At 37.4% G+C, this 24,008-nt stretch overlaps 2 protein-coding genes across 2 annotated transcripts; both read left to right on the plus strand.

Moving 5' to 3' along the window:
• Positions 1-912: 912 nt before the first annotated feature.
• cracdla (cracd like a) lies at positions 913-18,972 on the plus strand. Its single transcript, XM_067408642.1, has 9 exons — positions 913-1,070; positions 3,147-3,282; positions 4,466-4,627; positions 4,848-4,898; positions 5,036-5,236; positions 7,463-8,882; positions 10,589-11,559; positions 17,412-17,529; positions 17,612-18,972. Exons 1-9 carry the CDS (start codon positions 928-930, stop codon positions 17,812-17,814), a joined length of 3,405 nt encoding a protein of 1,134 aa, XP_067264743.1. The 5' UTR covers positions 913-927; the 3' UTR covers positions 17,815-18,972.
• Positions 18,973-19,436: 464 nt separating this feature from the next.
• On the plus strand, positions 19,437-24,008 carry creg2 (cellular repressor of E1A-stimulated genes 2). The gene is made up of 4 exons (XM_067409673.1): positions 19,437-19,917; positions 21,908-22,077; positions 22,237-22,350; positions 23,481-24,008. Exons 1-4 carry the CDS (start codon positions 19,510-19,512, stop codon positions 23,620-23,622), a joined length of 834 nt encoding a protein of 277 aa, XP_067265774.1. The 5' UTR covers positions 19,437-19,509; the 3' UTR covers positions 23,623-24,008.

The following is a 24,008-nucleotide window of genomic DNA, read 5'->3' on the forward strand; positions in this document are numbered from 1 at the left end:
AATGTGCTGATTTGCTGCTGAAGAAACATTTCTTATTGTCTATGTTAAAAACAGTTGTGCTGCTTTAATATTTTTTTTTTTTGGAAACCATGATTCATAATTTCGGGGTATTTTGTAGAAAGAAAAGTTCAAAAGAATAGTATTTATTTGAACTAAAAAAAATAGCTTTTACATTATAAATGTCTTCACTGTCAATTCCAATCATTTTGCTGTATTAAAGTATTAATTTCTTCTAAAAATCTTAATGATCCCAAACTTGTGAACAGTAGTGTATGTTCTAAAGTAACTCATAATTTTCTGTAGTGCAGACGAAAGCACTAGTCTGGTCACATGGAACATATGACTTCAAAAGAAACCTTTGGTCTCTGCTGGGTTGAGAACAGCGTTCTCTTATCAGATACAAATCGCAAGCAGAGAGAATTTAGCCACGTTGCCACATCAGAGATATAAGATTCTTCAAGTATTTCACATGTCAGTATATTACTCTGCTTCTGTTCTCCTTTGAAGAACATCTCTCTTAGTTTGTTGTGAATTTAAGAATAAAAATGTAATAATTAAATAAAATAATTAAAAAAAAGTTAATAATTGCGAAACTATAATTTTCTATTCTTTTCTAGAACAATTCCTCTGACGTTTTCCCAACCCCTTCTGTATTTCTTTTTTACTCCTCATTCTATCTTCTGTCTGATTTCTGTGTAACTGTCCTCATTAACAGCTGTACCGGTGAAGATGAATGTCCTGGAGGCTTCAGGAGACCCAGAGGGAGAAGGCAGTGACGACTTAACAGGTCAGAAGTCTTTCAGTAAAGCTCAGTGCTGTCATCATCAGTACAGACAGATCTAAAAAATAATAAATATTATGTCAGTAAATGATTGTCTCTTTTATTTTACTGTCAGTTTACAGTACTATAGAAAATAATCTAAAGGAATGATATGTTTAGGAAGGAAGAAGTCTAGGTTAAAGTCTTTTAAGTCACGCCTGTTTGGGAAGATAAAGAGGAAAGAGGACGACGGTGGTATGAAGCAGAGTCAGTCTGAAAGTGACATCACATGGGGTGTGGAAGATTCAGAGTAAGTGTTCACATTGATTGTCAGCATGGTGTGACTTAAAATCTGCACTCACATATGCATGGTGTCACTCTGAAACCACTTAAAGTTCAGCAAGATTTGATGATCCCTTGTGTGCTTATTTTATTGAATGTGCATTTGTAGTGTACTTCGAATCTTAAAAGTATGTTTTAAAAAACTGTACTGGCTGATAATAAAATAATAAGCCACTTAAGTGTTTCTTTACACGTTTAAGTACACTTTTAAAAAGTAATAATGTCAAATTAATTTGTAATAATGTCAAATTAAAAGTTTTACTTTAAAATACATTTTATATCATGTTTTAATACTCCTTTGTCGTGCTTTAAAAAAAGTACACTTATTTTGATGATTTTACTAACATACTAATTAGGGGTGGTGAAAAAAATCGATTATTGATTAATCGCGAGTATGTTATGGACGAGTATGAATCGATTATTAAATTTTCAAAAATCGATTTTTTATTTATTTATTTATTTATTTATTTATTTATTTGCATTATTTTATTTTGTAAAAAATGTTATACCGGGAGTTGAACGTCACGAACGCGCCCAGTTCCAGTTAGCAAGCTTGTGTAACGGCAGCCAGAGCAGGTGTGTAAAATGGAAGAACCAGGAACGAGCAACCAACCGATCCACCCAGCCAGGGGCGGACTGGCCATCTGTGTGATCTGGAGAATCACAGAACGGCCGGTACTCCAGGACGGCCGGCGGGCCGGCCCACCACCCACCGCCACGCACGCAGTCATCATCTGTTTTTTTCCCCCACTAATCTGTTTCACACTCCAGTACTGTAGGGGGCAGCAATGCACCTTTAAGTTGGATGCCAGCTGCACTGGCCGTGGCCGCCAAGTAAGCAGCAAAGACGTTAGATCAGTGGTCTCAAACTGCCGGCCCGCAACTGATCTCAAAAATAAAACATAATCCGGCCCGCTAAATTATTCTTATTCTCTAGTTGCTACCTGTCTGATATGCAAAGAAAAAGTCGCCGTTCTAAGGGGCATTCACATATCGCGTCCGCGCCGCTTTCTCCTTTCCAATGCGCTTTCGCTCCAGTGGCGTCTGTCGTTGCTATGCAACCATGAGCTTCTATTATGAGCGCGCCTGCCTAAATTACAGTAAAAGCACTCGACTTTAAGTCACAAGCGCCGATTTAAACCACCGAAACTTTTTCTTTACCTTGACATGTTTCGACTGCAACCTGCAGTCTTCCTCCACCTGAACACATTGTCTTTCTAGAAGAAAATTGTCCAATTTCTACAGTATGTTGGTTCTGATCTACTTCCTAAAGGAAATAAGCCTTTCATTTATTTGTTATTGTTTAGTTCAACTTGATGAGTCACAACACAATGTGATGTATTCATTTCTGTGTTCTACAGAACATAAGCTACATACAAATAATTCTGAAGTTATAACTACAAGACACAGAAAGTGCTTTGAGTTGTTGTTACTCAATGAAAGAGTTAAGTAATTCAGTAGCTGACTTTTTTTTTAATACTGCAATCACTTTGTAGTGTATTTTCGTTTACTGTTGTGAAATGGAAAATCAATAATCGAGAATCGTTAATAATCGAAAATCGACTGTAATCGAATCGGGACTTCAATAATCGTAATCGAATCGAATCGGGAAATCAGACAGATTAACCACCCCTAATACTAATGCACATGCAAATGTATTTAAATAAATGTTATGTAAGTTTCAGTAGAATGAGATTAAAGTATATTTTAGTTTACCACAAATGTTTGTTAGTACATCTGGCAGTACACTTTAACCATGTTTCAAAGACAGAAAAAAAAAATTACCTACTTCGGTGGGTCAAAAAAGCACTCTAAAGTTCAGCTAATTGCATTTAATATACATTTAAACTACAATACATTTTCATTTAAGCGCAATTAACATGGAATTAAGTGTCCAAAAATAGATTCCATTCCCACTTAAGTATATTAATTTAAATTGTATTATTTCCCCAATAAGTACTCTTTATAAAGGTATGGCAAAGTGTACTTTTTTTTCAGAAGGGATAACATGTACCTGTTTGCTTCTTACATCTTTTCTTCAAAGTTGCTCTAAAGGCATGCTGGGATCCCGGGCATTTTCACATGACAGCATTTTTCAGGCAGAACAAAGTTTTTCAGACCCTGAACCGCTAAGAATTCTGTCTCAAGAGAACATTCATGGCAAAATTCGTGCTCTTCAGGTAAGTACACACAAAACTCAGTAATATTTGTTCTAAACATTTGTTTCTGCTTATAGTGTACATACACTTATACATAATTCATCTGTATAGTATGTTCATAGCACACCTATCTGTCTATTGTACTGATAGTATTTAAAATCTGTAAATTATATCCATAATATTGCCTTATTTATATATTTATTGTACATTTGTAAATATTGCGAACACTGTATATTCTGTACTTACTGCTTATTGCACTTCTGGTTAGATGCTAACTGCATTTCGTTGCCTTGTACCTTACATGTGCAATGACAATAAAGTTGAATCTAATCTAATCTAAAAATCACTCTTGCTTAATTATTGCACACTTTATAAACACGCATCAATGGGATTGACAGAAATGTTTCAATTGTTTTTTATTAAATGAAATTTCTGTCATTAGATACTCACCTTCATGTCGTTCCACACCCGTAAAACCTTCATTCATCTTCGAAACACAAATTAAGATATTTTTGATGAAATCCAAGGTTTTTTTTTATCCCCCATAGAAAGCAATTACCACATTCAAGGCCCAGAAAGTACTAAAGACATCATTAAAATAGCCAACGTGACCTCAGTGGTTCAACCTTAATGTTATGAAGCGCTGAGAATATTTTTTGTGCGCAAAAACATAACAAAAATAATTTTATTCAACAATTTCATCTCTCCCCTGTCATTCCCCTATGCTATTTACATTGTATTGACAGTGCAGGCTTCAGTGGCCGGCTCCTGCATCAACATCACACGCATGCATCGTGCTGCTCACGTGAACAGCGTCGGCCAATACTGAGCCGGCATTTGGACATAGAACCTGGAAGTGCTGCACTGTGTTCACTATGTCAGCTCTGTACAAGACTGACGGGGTAGAGAAGAAATTGTTGAATAAAGTCATTATTTCTGTTTTGTTTTTGTGCACAAAAAGTATTCTTATCGCTTCATAACATAAAGGTTGAACCACTGTAGTCACATAAACTATTTTAACGATGTCTTAACTACTTTTCTGGAGCATGTGGTAATTATGTGGCTTTCTATGGGGGATAAACAAAAGTCTTACGGGTGTAGAATGACATGAGAATGAGTAATTAATGACATAAATTTCATTTTTTGGGTGAACTAACCCTTTAAGACACTGAATTTTTTTTTCTTTTTTTTTTCGGTTGATCAGATGAAACTCCAGCAGCAGAAGATGCATTTAGGTCCTCCCCCCATCCTGTTGCCCATTAAACGTCGTGAAGACTTAGGTGGAAGTTCAGAAGATGATGGCCTTCCTCATAGCCCCCCTGAAGTGTCCAGGGGTGAAGGATTAAACATGAGCATATCGAACAAGGTACTGGTACTATAATATAGCACTGGTAAAAAATCTTCACAGCTTTGGCCTTTCAGACTAAACAATCATTGATCAGACATCTGCATGAGTTTGTGGCTAAACCTGTTATCCATTTTGTGTCTCCATTTCTGCTGGAACTACCAGTTCTTGTCCTTATCCCTGTCTGAATATGATGTAAACCTCCATGTCATTATGTTTACATTTTTATATCACTCCCAAGAAGCATAGCACCTTGAGCTTAGCTGGAACAGGAAGTGAGGAGGAAGAACAGGTAGCTTGATGCTATTTCATCTATGTGTAGACATTATGCCTGTCATTCATACATCTAAATCATGGCCTAAATGTGAATGGTTTATTTGAAATATTGTCTAATGTCTATTTAATTGTGTGCTCCTCTTCACCTTCCAGGCCTCTTCACAGCCTTTCTCTCCTCGACCTATCAGCCCAGCACCCGCACCCCTTTCCTCACTTGCCCCTGGCTCAGGGGTGGACTTTAGCACCCCTCCACAGTTCACTTCCCTCCTGGACAACTCTGCTGCCCGTCACCGTATGTCCCTTAAACCTAAGAACCAAAGGGCCAGTGCCAAGAACAAGAAGGTGGTCACTTCAGTAAGTCTATTATCCATTTTTATAGAGTGCTACAGTAATGATGTACAATCCGAATTCCGGAAATGTTGGGACGTTTTTTAAATTTGAATAAAATGAAAACTAAAGGACTTTCAAATCACATGAGCCAATATTTTATTCACAATAGAACATAGATAACATAACAAATGTTTAAACAGGGAAATTGTACACTTATCCACTAAATGAGCTCATTTCAAATTTGATGCCTGTTACAGGTCTTAAAAAGAGTTGGCACGGGGGAAATTTTGAAAAGATTCAGCTGTGAGAACATCTAACAACTAATTAAGTTAATTGATATCAGGTCTGTAACATGATTAGCTATAAGAGGGATATCTTTGAGAGGCAGAGTCTCTCAGAAGAAAAGATGGCCAGAGGCTCTCCAATCTGTGAAAGAGTGCGTAAAAAGATTGTGGAATACTTTTAAAACAATGTTCCTCAATGTCAAATTGCATCGGCATGATTGTGTCAATGACATTACTAAATGGGCCCAGGAATACTTCCGGAAACCACTGTCGGTAAACACAATCCACCGTGCCATCTGCAGATGCCAACTAAAGCTCTATCATGCAAAAAGGAAACCATATGTGAACATGGTCCAGAAGCGCAGTTGTGTCCTGTGGACCAACGCTCATTTAAAATGGACTGTTTCAAAGTGGGAAAGTGTTTTAAAGTAAGATGAGTCCAAATTTGACATTCTTGTTGGATCTCACGGATGCCATGTCCTCTGGGCTAAAGAGGAGGAAGACCTTCCAGCGTGTTATCAGCGTTCAGTTCAAAAGCCAACATCTCTGATGGTATGGCGGTGCATAAGTGTATACGGTATGGGCAGCTTACATGTTTTGGAAGGCACTATGAATGCTGAAAGGTATATAAAGGTTTTAGAGCAACATATGCTCCCCTCCAGATGCACGTCTATTTCAGGGAAGGCCTTGTGTATTTCAGCAGGACAATGCAAAATCACATACTGCAGCTATTACAACAGCATGGCTTCGTCGTAGAAGAGTCCGGGTGCTGAATTGGCCTACCTGCAGTCCAGATCTTTCACCTATAGAGAAAGATACGTCAAAGACGACCACAAGCTCTTCAGCAACTGGAAACCTATATCAGGCAAGAATGGAACCAAATTTCAACACCAAAACTCCAGAAACTTTTAACCTTGATGCCCAGATGTCTTTAAACTGTTTTGAAAAAAAGAGGAGATGCTACACCATGGTAAACATGCCCCCGTCCCAACTATTTTGAGATCCTGTAGCAGGCATCAAATTTTAAATGAGCTCATTTAGTGGTTAAAAGTGTAAAATTTCTCAATTTAAACATTTGTTATGTTATCTATGTTCTATTGTGAATCAAATATTGGCTCATGTGATTTGAAAGTCTTTTAGTTTTCATTTTATTCAAATGTAAAAAACGTCTTGTATTTTTGAAGGCCAAACTGGAAGTTAGGATCACACTGGTTCCCTCGACAAAAACCCAACAGAATTTTTCCATTGGATTTTGAATTATTATAGAAAAAAAAGCTCTGTGACCAACAAAGGTTTATGATTGTCGCACATTTTGTTCATACCGAAAATCTTGACAATTAAACACCACTTTTACACCACTAAATTTTGAAGCCTAAATGCAATCAGCAGAAGTAAAAAGCTAAAGTTAGGCAAACGAACTACACCATGGTTGTGCAACTTCAGCGTCACCCCCACCAAGCTTCAGACAAGTCTTTTGATCTTGATTTAAAAAGTTGTAAAGTTTGAGTTAGAATAGTTTGCAAGAGCTTGATTATGAACACAACTAGGTTGTAAAAGTTACAATGTTTATTGTCCCTGACAACCTCTGTTTAACCTACCATTTAGCCACTTGTTAGCAACCGCATTTAAAAAAAAAAAAAAAAAAAAATCACGACTGGAGTATTACTGATTTATTTTTTGTCAGAGAAAAATTTGAAAATGCCATGAGCTTGTGTTAAACACAGACCTAATTTCAGGCATTTAACTAAAAACCCATCCAAAAAACCCATTGACTTCAGGATGATGGAACCAGAAGTGCAAAAATCCCATCTCATTTCCGGATTTACGAAGTATTCCTGCAGCACTCTAATGGTTTTGGAAAAACAGAAATTTTGAATAATCTTTTTCTTTTCCTTATAACAGTTGATATTTAATAGATTTTCCTAATGATATTTATTTTTCCTCTCACCTTGTATTTCCTGTGCAGGCTGTGAGCAGATCACGATCTGAGAGTTTGAACAATCTGGACTGTTCATTGACTATGAGGGAGGAAGAGGAAGAGCTGGCTCATGTAAAAGAGATACCTCGCGCTCACTCTTATTCCTCTCAGGTCTTGCGCCCGGGGGAGAGGCTTACGGCTTCACAAATCAAGAGTTTTCCAGTTTCACCTTTAATGTCTCGGCAGACTGCTGGAGATAGTAGACAAGTTTCTGCTGAACCTGAGCTTGAGAGAAAAATTCTGTCCACATCACCTCCGATCCCTAGCCTAAGAGAGATGACTCCAGTTGAGTCACCAGTAGCTGAACCGCCAATCCCAGTGGTGCCAATTGATAAAAAGGGAAAAGGAGAAGTAAGTGAGATGCTCAGTAGCTCCAAACTTCACAAGAACAGCCAAAGACACCTTGTGTCACCTGTAAGACCAAACACGAGTACCAGACCAGAACTGAGTCTCATAAAAGATGAGAAGTCTAATGCTACGCTAATACAAAACAAGATGGACACATTGAGCAAATATAGTGTTGAAAGTGCACTAAATATAGAAAATCGTCTGGCCTCTACTCATGCTCCAGCCAACGTGATTTGTGGAGTAAATCTAAGACCATCATCTTTGAGGAGAAATGTACCATCTACAGATGAAAAACAAGAGTCCAAGACTCTTCAGCCAGGCAGCACAGAGTCGGCTGTTAGTCAGGAAGATCACACTCAAACAGAACCCATAAAGCGAGAGAGAACTGTGTCTGGATCATTCCACTTCAGTGTCTCCTCAGACAAGAATCAAGAGCGGCCGAGGACTGCAAGCTTCACTGGAGTATTTGGGCAAGCTGGACCAAAAAAAGAAGCTACCGAAGCTACCAAACCTTTAAATTTCAAGATAGAGCGGCAGGTAAGTTCACAAGTTGAGAAAACAATAAAAGACCTGTGTGCTAACTTACCACCAGCATCAAAGAAGGAAGACAAAACGGTCACCGATTCAGTGATACCAACAAACGAGGAGGGTCAGGACAACAAGATACAGGAGATTGGTGTAGAGGCTACTGAGGAAGAAGTACAGGAGTTGGCAAAAGAGGCATTTGAGGATGTGGTGGAAGACATGACGGCGGGAAAAGAGAGGGAGACTACAAATGCATTTGGAGTCAAGCTTCGCTCTACCTCTCTTTCGCTAAAGTTTCGTTTGGACAAAGCTCAGTCAGAAGACAAGACAAAACCTCTGGCCTCACAGCTTGATTCAACCAGCTATTTAGAACCTGAAGATCAACACTCTAGCCTGGGGTCTATAAGACTCCATGCTAAACTCAAAGATCCTTCTCTCCAAATCGATGAGTCCTCAACTTCATTTCACTCCTCCAGTTCACCACCCAAGGGTTTCTTTAGAGACAAAGAGAGAGCTGGCTTCCTCAGACATGCTGGTGAGTTTCTTTTTACGGTTTCCCATGGTGCTTGAAGATTAATCCTCAGAATTATTTAGTTTGCAAATACAACAAATCTTATTAGGATGATGTTCCAGGTCATATGAGGAAGCAGTCTGTGTGCTTGTCTGAGTCAAAGCTTTTAGAAAGCTGCTTTGTCCAAATGTTTAACTGTGTCTGTGATTACACTGATAGTGGTTACTCAACTGAGTAAACAAATGGCAGATTGTGTTCATACATCTCTGTTCAAGTTATACCTCTTCTGATTGAACTGACAATTGACTTTACTAAATCATTAAACCAATAAAGTCTTTATTATCTTTAATGCCTATTAATGATTTGTCAATTTTAGTATAATTAAAAAGAGTAGCGATAAGCAGAACAGTACAGTGAGTTGTAATGCACGATTATTACATAAATAAGCTAGGGAATCTTAAAAGGTTAGTTCACCCAAAAAATGAAATTTCTGTCATTAAGTACTCACCCTCATGTCGTCCCAAAAACCGTAAGACTTTTGTTCATCTTCGGAACACAAATTAAGATATTTTTGATGAAATCCTAGAGGTTTCTGAACCACACATAGGCAGCAACGTCATTGCACATTTCAAAGCTCAGAAAGGCAGCAAAGACGTTGTTAAGATAGTTCATGTGACTGCAGTGCTTTAACCTTAATGCTATGAAGCAACAAGAAAACTTTTTGTGCGCAAAAACAAAACAAAAATAACAGCTGGTAACACTTTAGAATACTGATCCTTCATTAATGAATAACTACACAGGAACAAATGAGTAATGCATTATTAACAATCTAGTAAGTACTATTAACTAACAAGAAACTCTGATTTAATGAATTAGTAAGTAATAGTGCTCAGTTAAAGGTGGTAGTTCACTATTAGCTAATCAGTAACTACACCTCCCAGAGAACTACTAAGAACTACTATATACAGGTTTATTATTAACATGAATAATGCATAATGTATAATTAATTCTAAAGTGAAGGTCATCGTAACACACTAGTAATGACTGAAGTATTACCAAATCTTTCAGAAGGAATTACTAATTATTTGTATCAGTATTCTAAAGTGAGAAACATTATAACTCTCTAGTAACTACTGAAGTCTTTGTGAACTTTTGAGGTTTTTGTACAGTTTTGTACAGTAATTCCTTCTTATGTATTTGGTAACACTTAAGTCATTACTAGTGGGTTACCATGATGTTCACTTAAGAATAATGATACAAATAAGTAGTAGTTTCTTTAGAATTATGTAGTAACTCTTGAGTTATTACTATCCAATACTTCAACTGTCTAGTTTGAGTAGTGACTCTAGTGTATGACTTTTATAAGGATTATTTTGTCATCCAACATCAGAGTCTGATAATCCCTCCTCTACTGCTATTTAAGGAAGTTTGTGAGTTGAGAGCATGAAGAACATTCCACACTTCAGTTAATTAAATGCATCATCTGGGTATTTGAAGTGTACTTTTTCGAATTGCGATGCACCTACAGAATCTTTAGCTTTTTTTAAGAATCTTAGTAGCATGTAAATAACATATCTTTGAGCACAGCTTTCCACTGTTTCAAAGTTATACCCGAGTTCACCTATGTTAGATCAACTCTAAATCAACTCCTTTTGACTGAAAAATGGGTGTTTTTGGCTGAAATAAGCTGCATGGTATTCTGATAAATATACATTCTTATGTATTTTCAGAACCTCCTCAGCCCGTATCATCAACCAGAAAAGACACTAAGATTGTACCTTCACCCCCTAAAGAAGGTATAGACTTGCCTCGAGAAGAGACTACAGCAGTGTCCTCTCAGGAGAACGCACCAACATCTACAGCTTCAGAGCTGTCCTGGATGGAGATGGCCAGAGAGAAGACCAGAAGTCTACAGCAGCTTTTTACCAGTAGACTGCCCGAGTTTCCTAGCTTGCAATCACGACCAACAACCTTGACCACAACACAACCACAAATGCAAACATCCACTTCACAAGCCAATCCAAGAATCAGTCAGAACATTACAAGCCAGCCAACAGCTACACAACCTCCTTTGAGACCTGCAGAAACAAAACAACTGCCATCTGCACAGCCCTCTGGAAGATCCACACAATCCACCACTCAGTTCACTCCAATGGAACCTCAGACTAGAGCAACAACAAGCCAAACTTCAGCAAATTCAACCACTGGTCAATCTCAAATTGAAAGTACCAGAGAAGTCCAGTTTCAGTCCAAAACTCAAATTTGTAATTCAACAACAAAACCAACTCAGTCTACAGTTACATGTACATTAAACATACAATCCACCACTCAAGCCATACCCACATCAAAACAGCCATCACAAGCATTTGCACCACAGCCATCACCACTGCGAGCAGCATCACAGACCCCCACACAGGCTATAATGCGTCCCACACCTCCACCAGGTTACCCGCACTTGTCGACAAGCCCAAAGTTAACATCCCACCTAGTCTCCCAACAGTCTGCCAATACTATGTCAAAGGATCAGCCTCAGAATGAGGGGGGAGAGTCCAGCATAATCTCAGGGAAAGCGGACAGGGTGTCTGTGCCTCAAGGCAAGGGGACCGGGCTCGAGGATGGCAGACCAGTGTGGGCAGCAGGATTAGGAAACAAGACTTCGCTGGTGCAGCGCTGGGAGACTCAAACCACTGCTGCAACCAAGGTATCATTTATTATGCAATCTCCAAACACACTTTTGTTTCTTCAGTCATATATAAGCCAGAGAGATAACACTTACTACAATAAAAACAAAACAAAAAAAACTCTTTTGCTAAAATTGATTCAATCACGGACAGTGGTTTCAAATGATGGAAACATGTTATACTTCATGTAGGATGAACTTGATTGAATCAAGTTATTTGGGCATGTCTAAGTTGAGCTGAATTTACTAAATTCAGTTTATTTCATCCTACATGTTAGTTGTTGCATATTGTAAGTGTTAGAGTCATTTTTGGGTGAACTAACCCTTTAAGATCTCTTATTTCATAACGTAAAGAAATGCATATTTCTTCTTGTCCAGCAACAATTGCGGACCCCAAAACATATCTTAACACAAACCCATACAATCACAGAAGTAACAGAACAGTGTAGATTCATTCAACACCAAATATTTAACTCCTAAAAATGAACAACTTAACAGCAATGGTGTACTGTTGTGATTAGTGTGAATGTGTGTAAAGATGATGTAACAAAGTCTTTTTGCCAGACTGGTGGGTGTCTGACTCTGAACTGTCTTGAGCTACTGGTGTGACAACTGGCATTGATACCTTTGTAGGGTCATTATCTGAATGACTTTGGCCAGGACATGGTGAAAGGTGCATTGCGTTACACACTTTCCTGTCATCAAGGATATATGTGTCCTGTCCTTTTTTTCCCCTGCACTGTACAACGTGGACTATATTCAAAGCAGATGACTTCGCTACCCATTTGATGTGAGTGTAGATTGTGACTTGAGACTGGCGGGCTTGGACCCAAGCTAGAATTTGTAAGGTTGTTCTCAGTTTGTGTCCAAGCAAGAGTTCACTGGGAGCAACACCTGTGGTGGCATGAGGTGTAGCATGATAATGCAGCATGAAATCTCTCACAGAAGTTTTCCTGGGCTTACCCTCCAAGCTTGCCATTTAAACACAATCCTTCAGGGCACAGTTCATGCGCTCCACAGCCTCATTAGCTTGAGGAAAGTACAGGAAGGTACAAGCATTTTTGATATTCCTGTTTGCAAGAAAACCAGCAAAGGCAATGTATGTAAATTATACACCACTGTCAGTCACAATTTCCAAAGGGTTGCCAAAATGACAACATCGTGGCAAGAAAGTCAGTGACAGTATCAGTAGTGACATTGCTGGTCAATGCTATTTCTGGTCACTTGTTGTAAAAGTCAACTAAAGTGAGTATACACCTGCAATCCCAGGTACCTAACTCGAATGCTTCGACAATATCTAGTCCAACATTTTCCCACGGTGCACCAGAAGGGAGTTGTACGGGCTGAAGGGGGGGGCGTATGTGTTTTGGCACTTTTGTCATGGCTTTGGCAAAGGTGGCATGAGGAGATTGCAAATTAGGCTAAGTGGTCCATGCCAGGCAATGCCCTGGTGACCTTGAAGAGCTAAATGAATTAGGGCCCCACACAGGGATATGGGCACCACCAAGCGGTATGAACCTCTAAAGACCAGGTTGTCTTGTACTGCAAGTTCATCCCTGACATGAAAGTATGATGCCAGCTCATGTGTAAGTTTTTTCTTGTTTTTAGGCCAGCCTGTAAGAAGCTATGCCACAGTGCTGTTAGTTTAGGGCAAGCAGCGCATTTCTTTGGAAAACTCCTCCAATGACAGTGCACACGGTTCAGTAGAAAGTAGTATCAGGTTCGATGGCAGAATCAGCATCCTCACAGGCAGGCAAGGGTAGATGTGAGAGGCAGATCCTGGTGTGTACAACACTTCATAGTTGAAGCAGAGCAGGTGTGCAAGACCATCTCACATTGTGCATTCCAGCACGGCCCATACCTTTAGATACCAACAGAGTAGTTATTGCTTGATGGTCTGTATGAAGGGTGAACCAACGGCACCACCAAAAGGTTTGCCACTGCTCAGATGTAGGCTGGAGTTTCTTTCTCTACTATGGCATATTTCTGCACTGCTACCAAGAGAGAGAGAGCGGGATGTGCTATGGTACGCTCAGAACTATCAGCATCTTTGTTAGCATTGCCCCTATTCCATAGTCAGAGGCCTCACAGGTTAAGTATGTAGTGCTGGATTAAAGATTACCAGAGCTGGGCTGTTCACAATGAGCTCCTTCAATTACTCAAAGCTTTTCTTTGCATCCTCAGTCCAACTGAAAACACCCACTTTCTTTAAGCATGCCCTCAGTGGCTCCACCTCTGAAGAGTAGTTTTGCGTGAACTATAAATACCAAGAAATTAGTCTTAAGAATGAGCATAATTTGGCTGGATCTGTCGGGGCTGGAGCTTGTAAGATAGCCTGAATGCGGCAGTGGTTCAGTAACAGGTCTTGCGCAGTAATAGTGTGTACCAGATAAGGAAGGCTTGTGCAGCTGAACTTGCATTTCGCTTGATTCAGCATGAGATCCGCATGCCATAGTGCTTTTAAAACAGCCTGCAGATTGCAGTCATGCTCGACTGCAGTGTGTCCATACACAATCACAACATCCAGGTTGTTCTGGACTCCATAAAGTACTTTCAGTATTGTTACCATCATTTTTTGAAAAGCTGCTGGTGCCAAGGCCAAGGAGGGTGAAACCACTATGTTACATGCGCAGGTAGGCATCTGAGTATAGGCAGTGCCGCTTTCGTTTAAGTAACCAGTTTTACACCAGGGGGTTGTATGGGAGATGTACTGAAATGCTGTTTATAAAGGTTTTGAGGGAGGATAGAAACAGTGAAGCCCTTGTCTACTAGGAGCTCTATGGCTGTAGCAAGAGTCGCTCGCAAATGCAGGCTGAGAATGCTTTCTCCACTTATTGATCCCGTATCATCTCGCCCGTATGATTACCGAAGTCACGATGCACACTGAGGCTGAAAATGTTCCTCTAATGCAGGGGTTCTCAACCCTGGTCCTCGAGGGCCACTGTCCTGCATAGTTTAGCTCCAACCTTGATCAAACTCACCTGCCTATAGCTTTCTAGTAATCATGAACAGCTTAGTTAGCTGGTTCGGGTGTATTTGATTAGGGTTGTTGCTCAGCTCTGCAGGGCAGTGGCCCTCAAGGACAAGGGTTGAGAAAGCCTGCTCTAATGCTTTGAAAGCATTGGCAACTGTCCAAACTGTATTAAGCAGCATGTAGAAAACATTTAACCCCTCGGTTCCCAGGCACTTTAGTAGAAGAAAATGTTTCCTCTCCTCTGATCATGGACCTCCAGTGTCATCGATGGCAAAAAGATAATTTTCAAGCCTCTTCTGCCAAGTATGAATTGGTACTACTGAGGGCTGACCTGGGCACGGCAAAAACAAAGCAGGCATCGTAACTGAGTGCTGCCATAGTTGTCGCCAAAATGTTGTGTCTTACTTTTATGCTATAAACTAATATAAAGAACTGCAGCAACAACAAAGCATGCTCTCTTCATACTTCCCTTTATCCCTTATCCCAACTCCATATACACCTCTGCACACATGACTCATATTCCCTTCAAAAGGAGGTTTCTCAAATGAAAGCAGACCCTTCTTTACTTGATCCCATACCTACTATTTTGTTTCAGTCATGTTTTGCTTCCTTGTGTCCTGTTGTTTTGAGTAATATAAATCATTCTCTGTGTACTGGTGTTGTGCCAACAGCTTTGAAAATTGCTGCGGTTAACCCTGTACCAAAAAAGACAACCATTGACTATGAAGAAACCATAATAATTTCTGTCCCATATCCAATCTCCCTTTTCTTGCTAAAATTTTGGAGTGAGTTTTTGCTACTCAGTTCTTATGTAACTGAAAATTGAGCCCTTGCAATCTGGCATCTGAATAGAACTGAAACAGCATAGGTTAAGGTCACTAATGACTTAATTAATTGCTTCAGATTCTGGCTGTCTTTCAGTTTTGACCCTTCTTGACACTTGTGACACTGTAGATCATTCTCTTTTAATTACTCGTCTAGAAACTGTCTTTGGGGTCTCTGATACTGCACTTAATTGGTTTAAGTCCTACCTCACAGATCATAAGCAGTTTGTTACCATGGGTGGATTTAGGTCTGAGGCTGGTTTCGTGCAATCTGGAGTACTTCAGGGATAAATTTTGGTTCTCTTGCTTTTTAACATCTATATTTCTCCACTTGGTCAGCTTTTGAAATTTCTTGGTGTAAAATTTCATTTTTATGCAGATGACACTCAAATTGATATGAATTCAAAACCTGATGATACTGTTCCTGTGGATTTTCTTTCTCAATGTATGTCTAATATTTAAAAATGGAATGTCGCAAATTTTTCTTTGTCTTAAAGGATTAGTTCACTTTCAAATTAAACTTTCCTGTTAATTTACTCACCCCCATGTCATCCAATGTGTTCATGTCCTTCTCTCTTCAGTCAAAAAGAAATTAAGGTTTTTGATGAAAACATTCCAGGATTTTTCTCCATATAATGGACTTCACTGGCCTCCAAACGGTATAAGGGTCTTATCTAGAGAAACCATCACTCATTTTCTAAATTTTTTTTAAATTTTATACATTTTAACCATAAATGCTCATCTTGAACTAGGGCTGCGTTCCAGTTCGGTTTTTAAATGCCCTTCCCTCACTAACTTCACTTGGTCTCGTTGACTCGGATGCTTACGTTGCATGAGTGCCCACTTCTGGCGGAACCTTTGTATGGGCTGAACTGGAACGTCCTAAGCCCTTGATCACTTGGAATCCGCAATGGAGCTGATTTATTATTTATTTTTTCCCCTTACAAAATTGTTTAATACAGCATTCTACATGTATATATGTGTGTTTTAAATGTTTAAAAAAATAATTGATATAGTTGTTTGTGGTGGGGTAAATTAAACACGACAGCGAGGGTCTGAACATATAAACAGTGAAAAGACTGAGATTATGCTCATTGGTTCACCCCACCAGCTACGTAAAGTTGGATTGGTTACCTCAACTGTTGATGGTTCGAACATGGAGTTTCAATCAAAATGAAAAAATTGGGGGGGGGGGGGGATTTTTGATGCTTTTCTAACATTTGAGCAACATGTTCAAAATACTGTTAAAACATCTTTTTTTTTTTTCATCTTAGAAATATTTCCCTGTTGCTGAGAAGTTGATTAAAACTTTTGTATTTTCCCGTATTGACTATTGCAATGCTTTTTTGGCTGTGGTTTCAAAAGTTACCCTAAACAAATTGCAGGTTGTGCAAAATTCGGCTGCTAGAATCCTAACTAGAACTAGGATAGTTAGGTCTTTGCAATGGCTCCCTGTTAGGTTTAGGGTTGATTTTAAAATTCTGATGCTTACTTACAGTATAAGGCTTTGCATGGTTTGGCACCTCTTTGTCCTGTTTAAGACTGATGGGAGATAGGGCTTTCTCTTCACTAGCTCCTAAACTATGAAACTCTTTACCTATTGAGATAAGGCAAGCTAAATCCCTTAACATGTTTAAATCTCGCCTTAAAACTCTTTTTTTTTTTTTTAAGGGTAGCTTTTACTTGAATATTGTATTTATTTTATATTATTTTATTTTTAATTGTTTTGAATGTATCTCTTATTGTATAATTTTTATATAGTGTATTTTGTTGTTTTATTTATTTATTTTTTGTAAAGTGCATTGAGATGTAACATTTAAAGGTGCTGTATATGTAAATATTATAAGATTATTATTAATTATAAGATTATTATTATTACCTCAGGTTTTACTACCCCTAGTGGCCAGAGCAGATTAAGCTTTAACAGATCTTTGAGCTTTAATTATAAATATATAATTATACATTTATAAGTTAAAATGAAAGGACTCATACTATCTAGTACAGTTGTGTATATTGTGTTTGTGGTGTTTTGTTTTGTGAATTGTTTCAGATTTCCTTTTTACTGATTTCAATAGACAGGTGAGCAGAACGCCACATCAGAGTCCTCAAGCACGTCTCAATCAACAGTTCCTCTCAGACCGATCTCAAAAATCTCAAGTACAAGCACAGGATTCGACCCAAGTATGTCAATGCGTAAGTGTGAGATACAATATAAGTTTTAGATGATTGCTATATAATTCAGTTATATGCTCATACTTGGTGTTTATAATTCTAGAAGCATCAGTCACTTCTGTTCCCATGAGATCAACAGACAGAGAGGATAAATGGCAGCAGAAACCAGTGCTGCCATCATCATCATCACCTTCATCATCACCATCATCATCTCCTGTGCAGTCTGTTCGTGACAGTGCTCAACCATCCTGGATGGAGCTGGCCAAGAGGAAATCCCTGGCATGGAGTGATAAGACTATGGACTAAAAAAAAAAAAAAAAAAAAAACATTATAAAAAAACATGGAGGAAGAGTTTACACGTGCAAGACAGAACAATTATGAGTTGGTTGAGTCTGTGTATAAGGTTGAAAAGGAGGACATTTTCATCCTGAACTTTAATCCAAAGAATTGTACTCAAGTTAGTGGTTTGCTCCATGTGAACTTCAGTAGACTTTGAAGTTAATGCTAAAGCAGTGTGGTCTTGATGAACCACTATTGTTTATGTATATTATTAAGGAAAACTTGCACAATCAGCAGTCATTCATCGTAATACTGTTTGCCTTCTAAAACCTTCTCTTGTGAACTGCTTGTGTTCTCTCCATGTGAAGTACGAATGTATACACAGCAAATAGGTACCAACATGTTTGTAATAAAACAAAACAAAAGGGAGAAGTGTACTTTGAGCTTTAAAGCCACATTCTCTATTCTCAGCACTGGTTAACCGCTACTGGTAATGTATTTTGTAAATGCACAGCAGAACACAGTGAAAGAAGATCAGAGGTGGACAGAAAATTAGAAAATAAATTCAGGTTCAGACTCAAGCAAAAGCACCCTGAGTGAGATCTCAGGAATAGAAAAAGATGGTGTGTTTTACCCACTCTCACGTGTGCAGACACACACACAACTATAGAACTGTCTCCCATGTAATATGTTGCTCATTGTTTCTCAGGTTTAACACCTCGTGTCATTGTTTTCTTGTAAAAATGTTGAGTATTAATTGATTAATGATTATCTCCTTTCCAATTACACATTTTATTTATTTCCATGAAATCCATCCAAGAATTTGTATGTATTGTGACAATGTATCACCTGGTAATTTTCTGACTCCTATTAGATTTCTGTTATTTTATGTTAAATGTTAAATTATGTGGCTGTAAAGAATACATTACTTTGAGCTTGCTTTTGAAAATACCAACTCAACTTCCTAGGCAAATAAATTCAACTTACTAAATATGAGACCTGTGATTTGTAATTTAGATCTAAGACAACAATATCAATATTGTTTTAAATTAAAATGGGATTTACTTTAAGACACTTTCAGGATTTTTCAGTTTCATTTATGCATATATATATATATATATATATATATAAACAAATGACCACATTTGAAATGGCAAAATTACCAAACTGGACACCAGGGTTTTTTTTCTTTTTTTTTCTTTTTTTCAATCATCAATACAAAAAGAATAGACTTTTTATTCTATATAGGGGATATCAATATTTAATTTATTTTATTTTTAAAAATATTTTTATGCCAAATCACCACATTTGGAATGACAAATTACCAAATGATGGATACCATGGTACTTTTTGTATTGAACGAATACAATCAAAAATAAATAAATTTTTCCTTTTTGTTCTAGATTTATTTTGTTAACAATGTTGACTTTTATACCGACATTTTTAATTCTATGCCAAATTACACCCATAATACCACATAATAAAACATCACATAATTTTGGAAATACCACATACATTTGGAAACGATGGTTAAGGTGAGAAAGTGTGGAAATAAAGTAGCAAAAGTAACAGCACAGGCGCAGTTCTCAGGCGGTCCAGGTGGTGTCGCTGTTTCAAACGCGACAAAGTTTCTGCCTGGCCACTACCATGTAACGCCATATCTATAGTTGCGAAACAAACATGCAGTTTGAAAGGGCGCAGCGCTCTTGAATCTGAAGCACTATGCAACTACTTCACCTTGTTATTGTAGTAAAGACACTATTATGTGTCGGTGAGAGTTACACCATCAGAAGCTCTGTTTCATGGGCTGTCACCAATGATGTGGTGGATGAAGAGCTGGACACGCACTCGGACGAGGCGCCAGCTGTGCTCGTCGATAATATCGGGATCTGGAAACAAGCCTATCCGTCCTCTGTGTACCGGGACGGTTCCGAGAAGAAACCTGACCAGGTATCGAAAAGCGAGGATGTGTCATCCGCCTCCCGTGTGTTCTCATACCGTATGGAGGAGGTGAAGGCGCCGTCCAGCATCCCTACACCTCCACCGCACGAGGAGACGGCGAAAGTAGCGCGATATATGGCGCATTATAGCGACTGGGGTCACCTGGCAACCATCTCCACGCAGGATCAGGTGACGCTTTATTCGAGTCGGTCTCCTGGAGATCTGCTTTCCTGCAAACATTAGTTGCAACTCTGTTATGATCATTTCAGCTATCAAAAAACAAACAAACCTACTAAGTTATTGTTTTTCCTGGAAGCACACCAACACTACACAATTAGGAAGGCTATACTACTCTACCATATCCTTGCAAAATCATGTCTCTTTTGTCTGACCTATCCATTTCAGGCCATGGAGTCTCTACTAATATGCTGATGAGTTGAATCTGGTGTGTTTGATTAGGAAGAGCTGTACTTTTGTTGTGTCTCCAACAGGGTTGGGAAATAATGCACTAGGGGCCCTCAAGAAACAAGATTACATAAAATGATTTAAAAAAGAACAAGTGAATAATATATATTTATAATTTATAAAATCTTAGGGCTTCATTGGTGTTTTTATAATTAACTTTTTTTTGTTATGCCGAGTTCTAAAATATTTTACTGGGTAGAAACTGTGAATAAAATGCTTTTAAATCCTTATCCTTAAAGTCAGCATGAAACGGAAGTTACAATAGTTTTATTTTAGCTATTGTGTAGATGTATATCTGAATGAAACAGCTTCTCGAACAAGAAAAATAGGTAGGGCGTGACTTGATTTTGTCCATGGGGAGTTGATTGGATGGTTGTGGTTTGCTATTGGTCGATCTCATGGTTGATCCCGCCCTCACACCAGTAAACACATCATCAGAGAAGAGATGTCGCTGCAAGAGGGAGGGGAAGACATTTTGATTAAAGATTACAAGGGCACATGTGTGTGTATATACACTACCGGTCAAAAGTTTGGAAACATTACTATTTTTAATGTTTTTGAAGAAGTCTCTTATGCTCATTAAGGCTGCATTTATTTCATAACAAATACAGAAAAAACAAAAATATTGTGAAATATTATTACAATTTAAAATTATGGTTTTCTATTTTAATATACTTTAAAATATAATTTATTTCTGTGATGCAAAGCTGAATTTTCAGCATCATTACTCCAGTCTTCAGTATCACATGATCCTTCAGAAATCATTCTAATATGCTGATTTGATACTCCGTTATTAACAATGTTGAAAACAGTTGTGTTGCTTAATATTTTTTTGGAACCTGTGATACTTTTTTCAGGATTCATTGATGAATAAAATGTTCAAATGAACAGCATTTATTCAAAATATAAATATTTTTTAACAATATAAATCTTTACTATCACTTTTTATCAATTTAACACATTCGTGCTGTATAAAAGTATTAATTTCTTTCAAAAAAAAAAAAGAAAAAAATTACAGACACAAAACTTTTAAATGGTAGTGTATACTGATACAAAAGATTTCTATTTTAAATAAATGCTGATAACTTTTTATTCAAAGAATCCTGAAAAAGTATCGCTGGTTATAAAATAATATTAAGCAGCACAACTGTTTCCAACATTGATAATAAATCATCATATTAAAATGATTTGACACTGAAGACTGGAGTAATGATGCTGAAAATTCAGCTTTACATCACAGAAATTATATTTTAAAGTATATTAAAATAGAAAACCATAATTTTAAATTGTAATAATATTTCACAATATTATTGTTTTTTCAGTATTTATTATGAAATAAATGCGGCCTTAATGAGCATAAGAGACTCAAAAACATTATATATATATATATATATATATATATATATATATATATATATATATATATATATATATATATATATATATATATATATAAAATAAATAAATAAAATGATGTGCACAGATACATTGTTTTATAATAAATGCTTCAATATTCCATTAAAAAACAAGAATTTTCCATTTTGATTTCATGTTGACTTTAATCCTTATTCAACAAATCATGTGTGACTGGAAAAGTCATGGGGCCTTTGAATAATGTTGTGGACAAAAGGTTGAGAAGTGCAATCTTAAGGCATTTCCATGTACGAGATGTCTTTAATTTAGGCAGGTTTTTTTTTCCCCATTATCTTTTTAGATCAAAGGACTTCCGTTTGGAAATATCTTCTCTGTCAGTGACGGTCCAGCTGACAACAGCACCGGTGTTCCTTATTTCTATGTAACACCGATGGACAACACTGTAACGGATCTTCGCAGCTTCCCTTTTGCCTCCTTAACATTTTCTGAGGCAGAGGGAGATTTCTGCAGGTGTGTTTACTTGCATATATAATTGGAATTAAAAGCTTTTACATTTAATACTTAGCAAAACAGAGTATCTTTGACATGGACCACTTTAGTCACCGAATGTGCTTTGTGTAATGATTAATTGATGTGTCTTGATCTGTGCTCATATTTTTTTGTAAAAAGGAAGCAGGTTTATGACCCAGAGGACCCCAGATGTGCTAGACTCACTTTGACTGGTAAAATGGTGGAAGTGGGACCAGAGGAGCTTGACTTTGCCAAAGAGGCAATGTTCTCCAGGTAATATAAAAATGATAAATCATACATACAGCTGTGAAGGCAGCAAAACACAATCCTAATACATTTTTTAAAGTTTGTATGTTTCTGGTATAGAAAGTGTTCCTTTGTGTCTCTTGGTAAAGAATTATTATAGATGGGTCAGTGACACGATGGGTAATTTTTTTTGTCCATAGGCCTTAATAATAATAAAAAGCAAAGATATGACATCCAAAGTATGTAAGGTAGTACAACTAGATCTCTTTTATTGAATCCAAAAGGTTTTAATTATATTTGCTACATGTAAAGGTATTTTAAAGATTTTGAAGTGTCAAAAGGTCATTCGGTTTAACCGTCCAAAGGCCAATACAGCCATTTCATTTGTGACTAAAATATCTCAAGATGTAATAAATGTATATATTTTTTATTCTGGCATGATTTTATAACATCATATAAGATATTGCAAAATGGTATTAAAATTATGTGTAGAAGTCGTTGCTTTATTATGATAATGTCCAGAAAAATTAATGTCATTGATGTCATTCAGAGTAACCAATATAAAGGGACCATTTTGGATCAAGTCATGCAGTCAATATCATGTGACAGGATGTGACATCATTCAGACAACTGCAAAGGACCATATGGTCTTTTAACTATATGAATAATTTCATGTTTTCACTTGCTCATACACATCCCGAAACATCAGGTCATTCAGTACAACCGCTATAAACCATGGAAAATGTTGTAATATTTTAAAAACTTGTACTAAATATAACATGCTTGATTGTCCTTTTGCTAGCTAGCTATCTAGATATCAGCCTGTTAGCATTGATTGAAAAAATCGTCATTCGGTAAGACAGAAATTTTGGTTAAACCAAATGACTTCAATCTTGTAAAAAATGACACATGCAGTGTTAATTGAGTATAAAAACTAAATAATCTCATTGTTAACATTGAATAAAACTTCAAAATTAATTATATCTTCATTATGTTTTTCTAAAACTGTGCACGTAGCTTATTGTATATCTGAAATATATTGCTAGATATGCATGCAAAGATATGTTACTAACCAATAGAATATTTTTTATTTCTTTTTTAGTTAAGTAAGCAGTGTGTCTGCGAACAAATGTATTAATTTTGGTGTGTGCTTTTAGGCATCCTGTTATGAAGAAGTGGCCCCCTGGACATAATTGGTTTTTCATGAAATTGGTTTTGCAGCAAGTTTGGCTGCAGGACTGGATTGGAGGAGTCTCTGTTATTCCGCTTGAAGAATATTTCAAAGCGACACCTTTCTGAGAAAAAAACGCAGCATCCTATAATGAACAAGGTACAGAACTGAACTGATTATGGACAGAAGGTGGTTGTTTTTATTACAAACTACTTCCAACTAGTGGTTTTTGTCCTGCCCATGATACCGGTTCAGTGCCTCTGGATTTTGCTCCTAACATGTTCTTGAGGATTTGTTGAATGTATGAATTATGTTCAAGGAAGCCTATAATTACTGATTAGAATAATTCCACATTTACTTAAAGGGTTAGTTCACTCAAAAATGAAAATTATGTCATTAATGACTCACCCTCATGTTGTTCCAAACCCGTAAGACCTCCGTTCATCTTCGAAACGCAGTTTAAGATATTTTAGATTTAGTCCGAGAGCTTTCTGTCCCTCCATTGAAAATGTAT

The sequence above is a fragment of the Chanodichthys erythropterus genome, chromosome 14 (genome assembly GCF_024489055.1).
Source record: "Chanodichthys erythropterus isolate Z2021 chromosome 14, ASM2448905v1, whole genome shotgun sequence".
NCBI classification, from domain to species: domain Eukaryota; kingdom Metazoa; phylum Chordata; class Actinopteri; order Cypriniformes; family Xenocyprididae; genus Chanodichthys; species Chanodichthys erythropterus.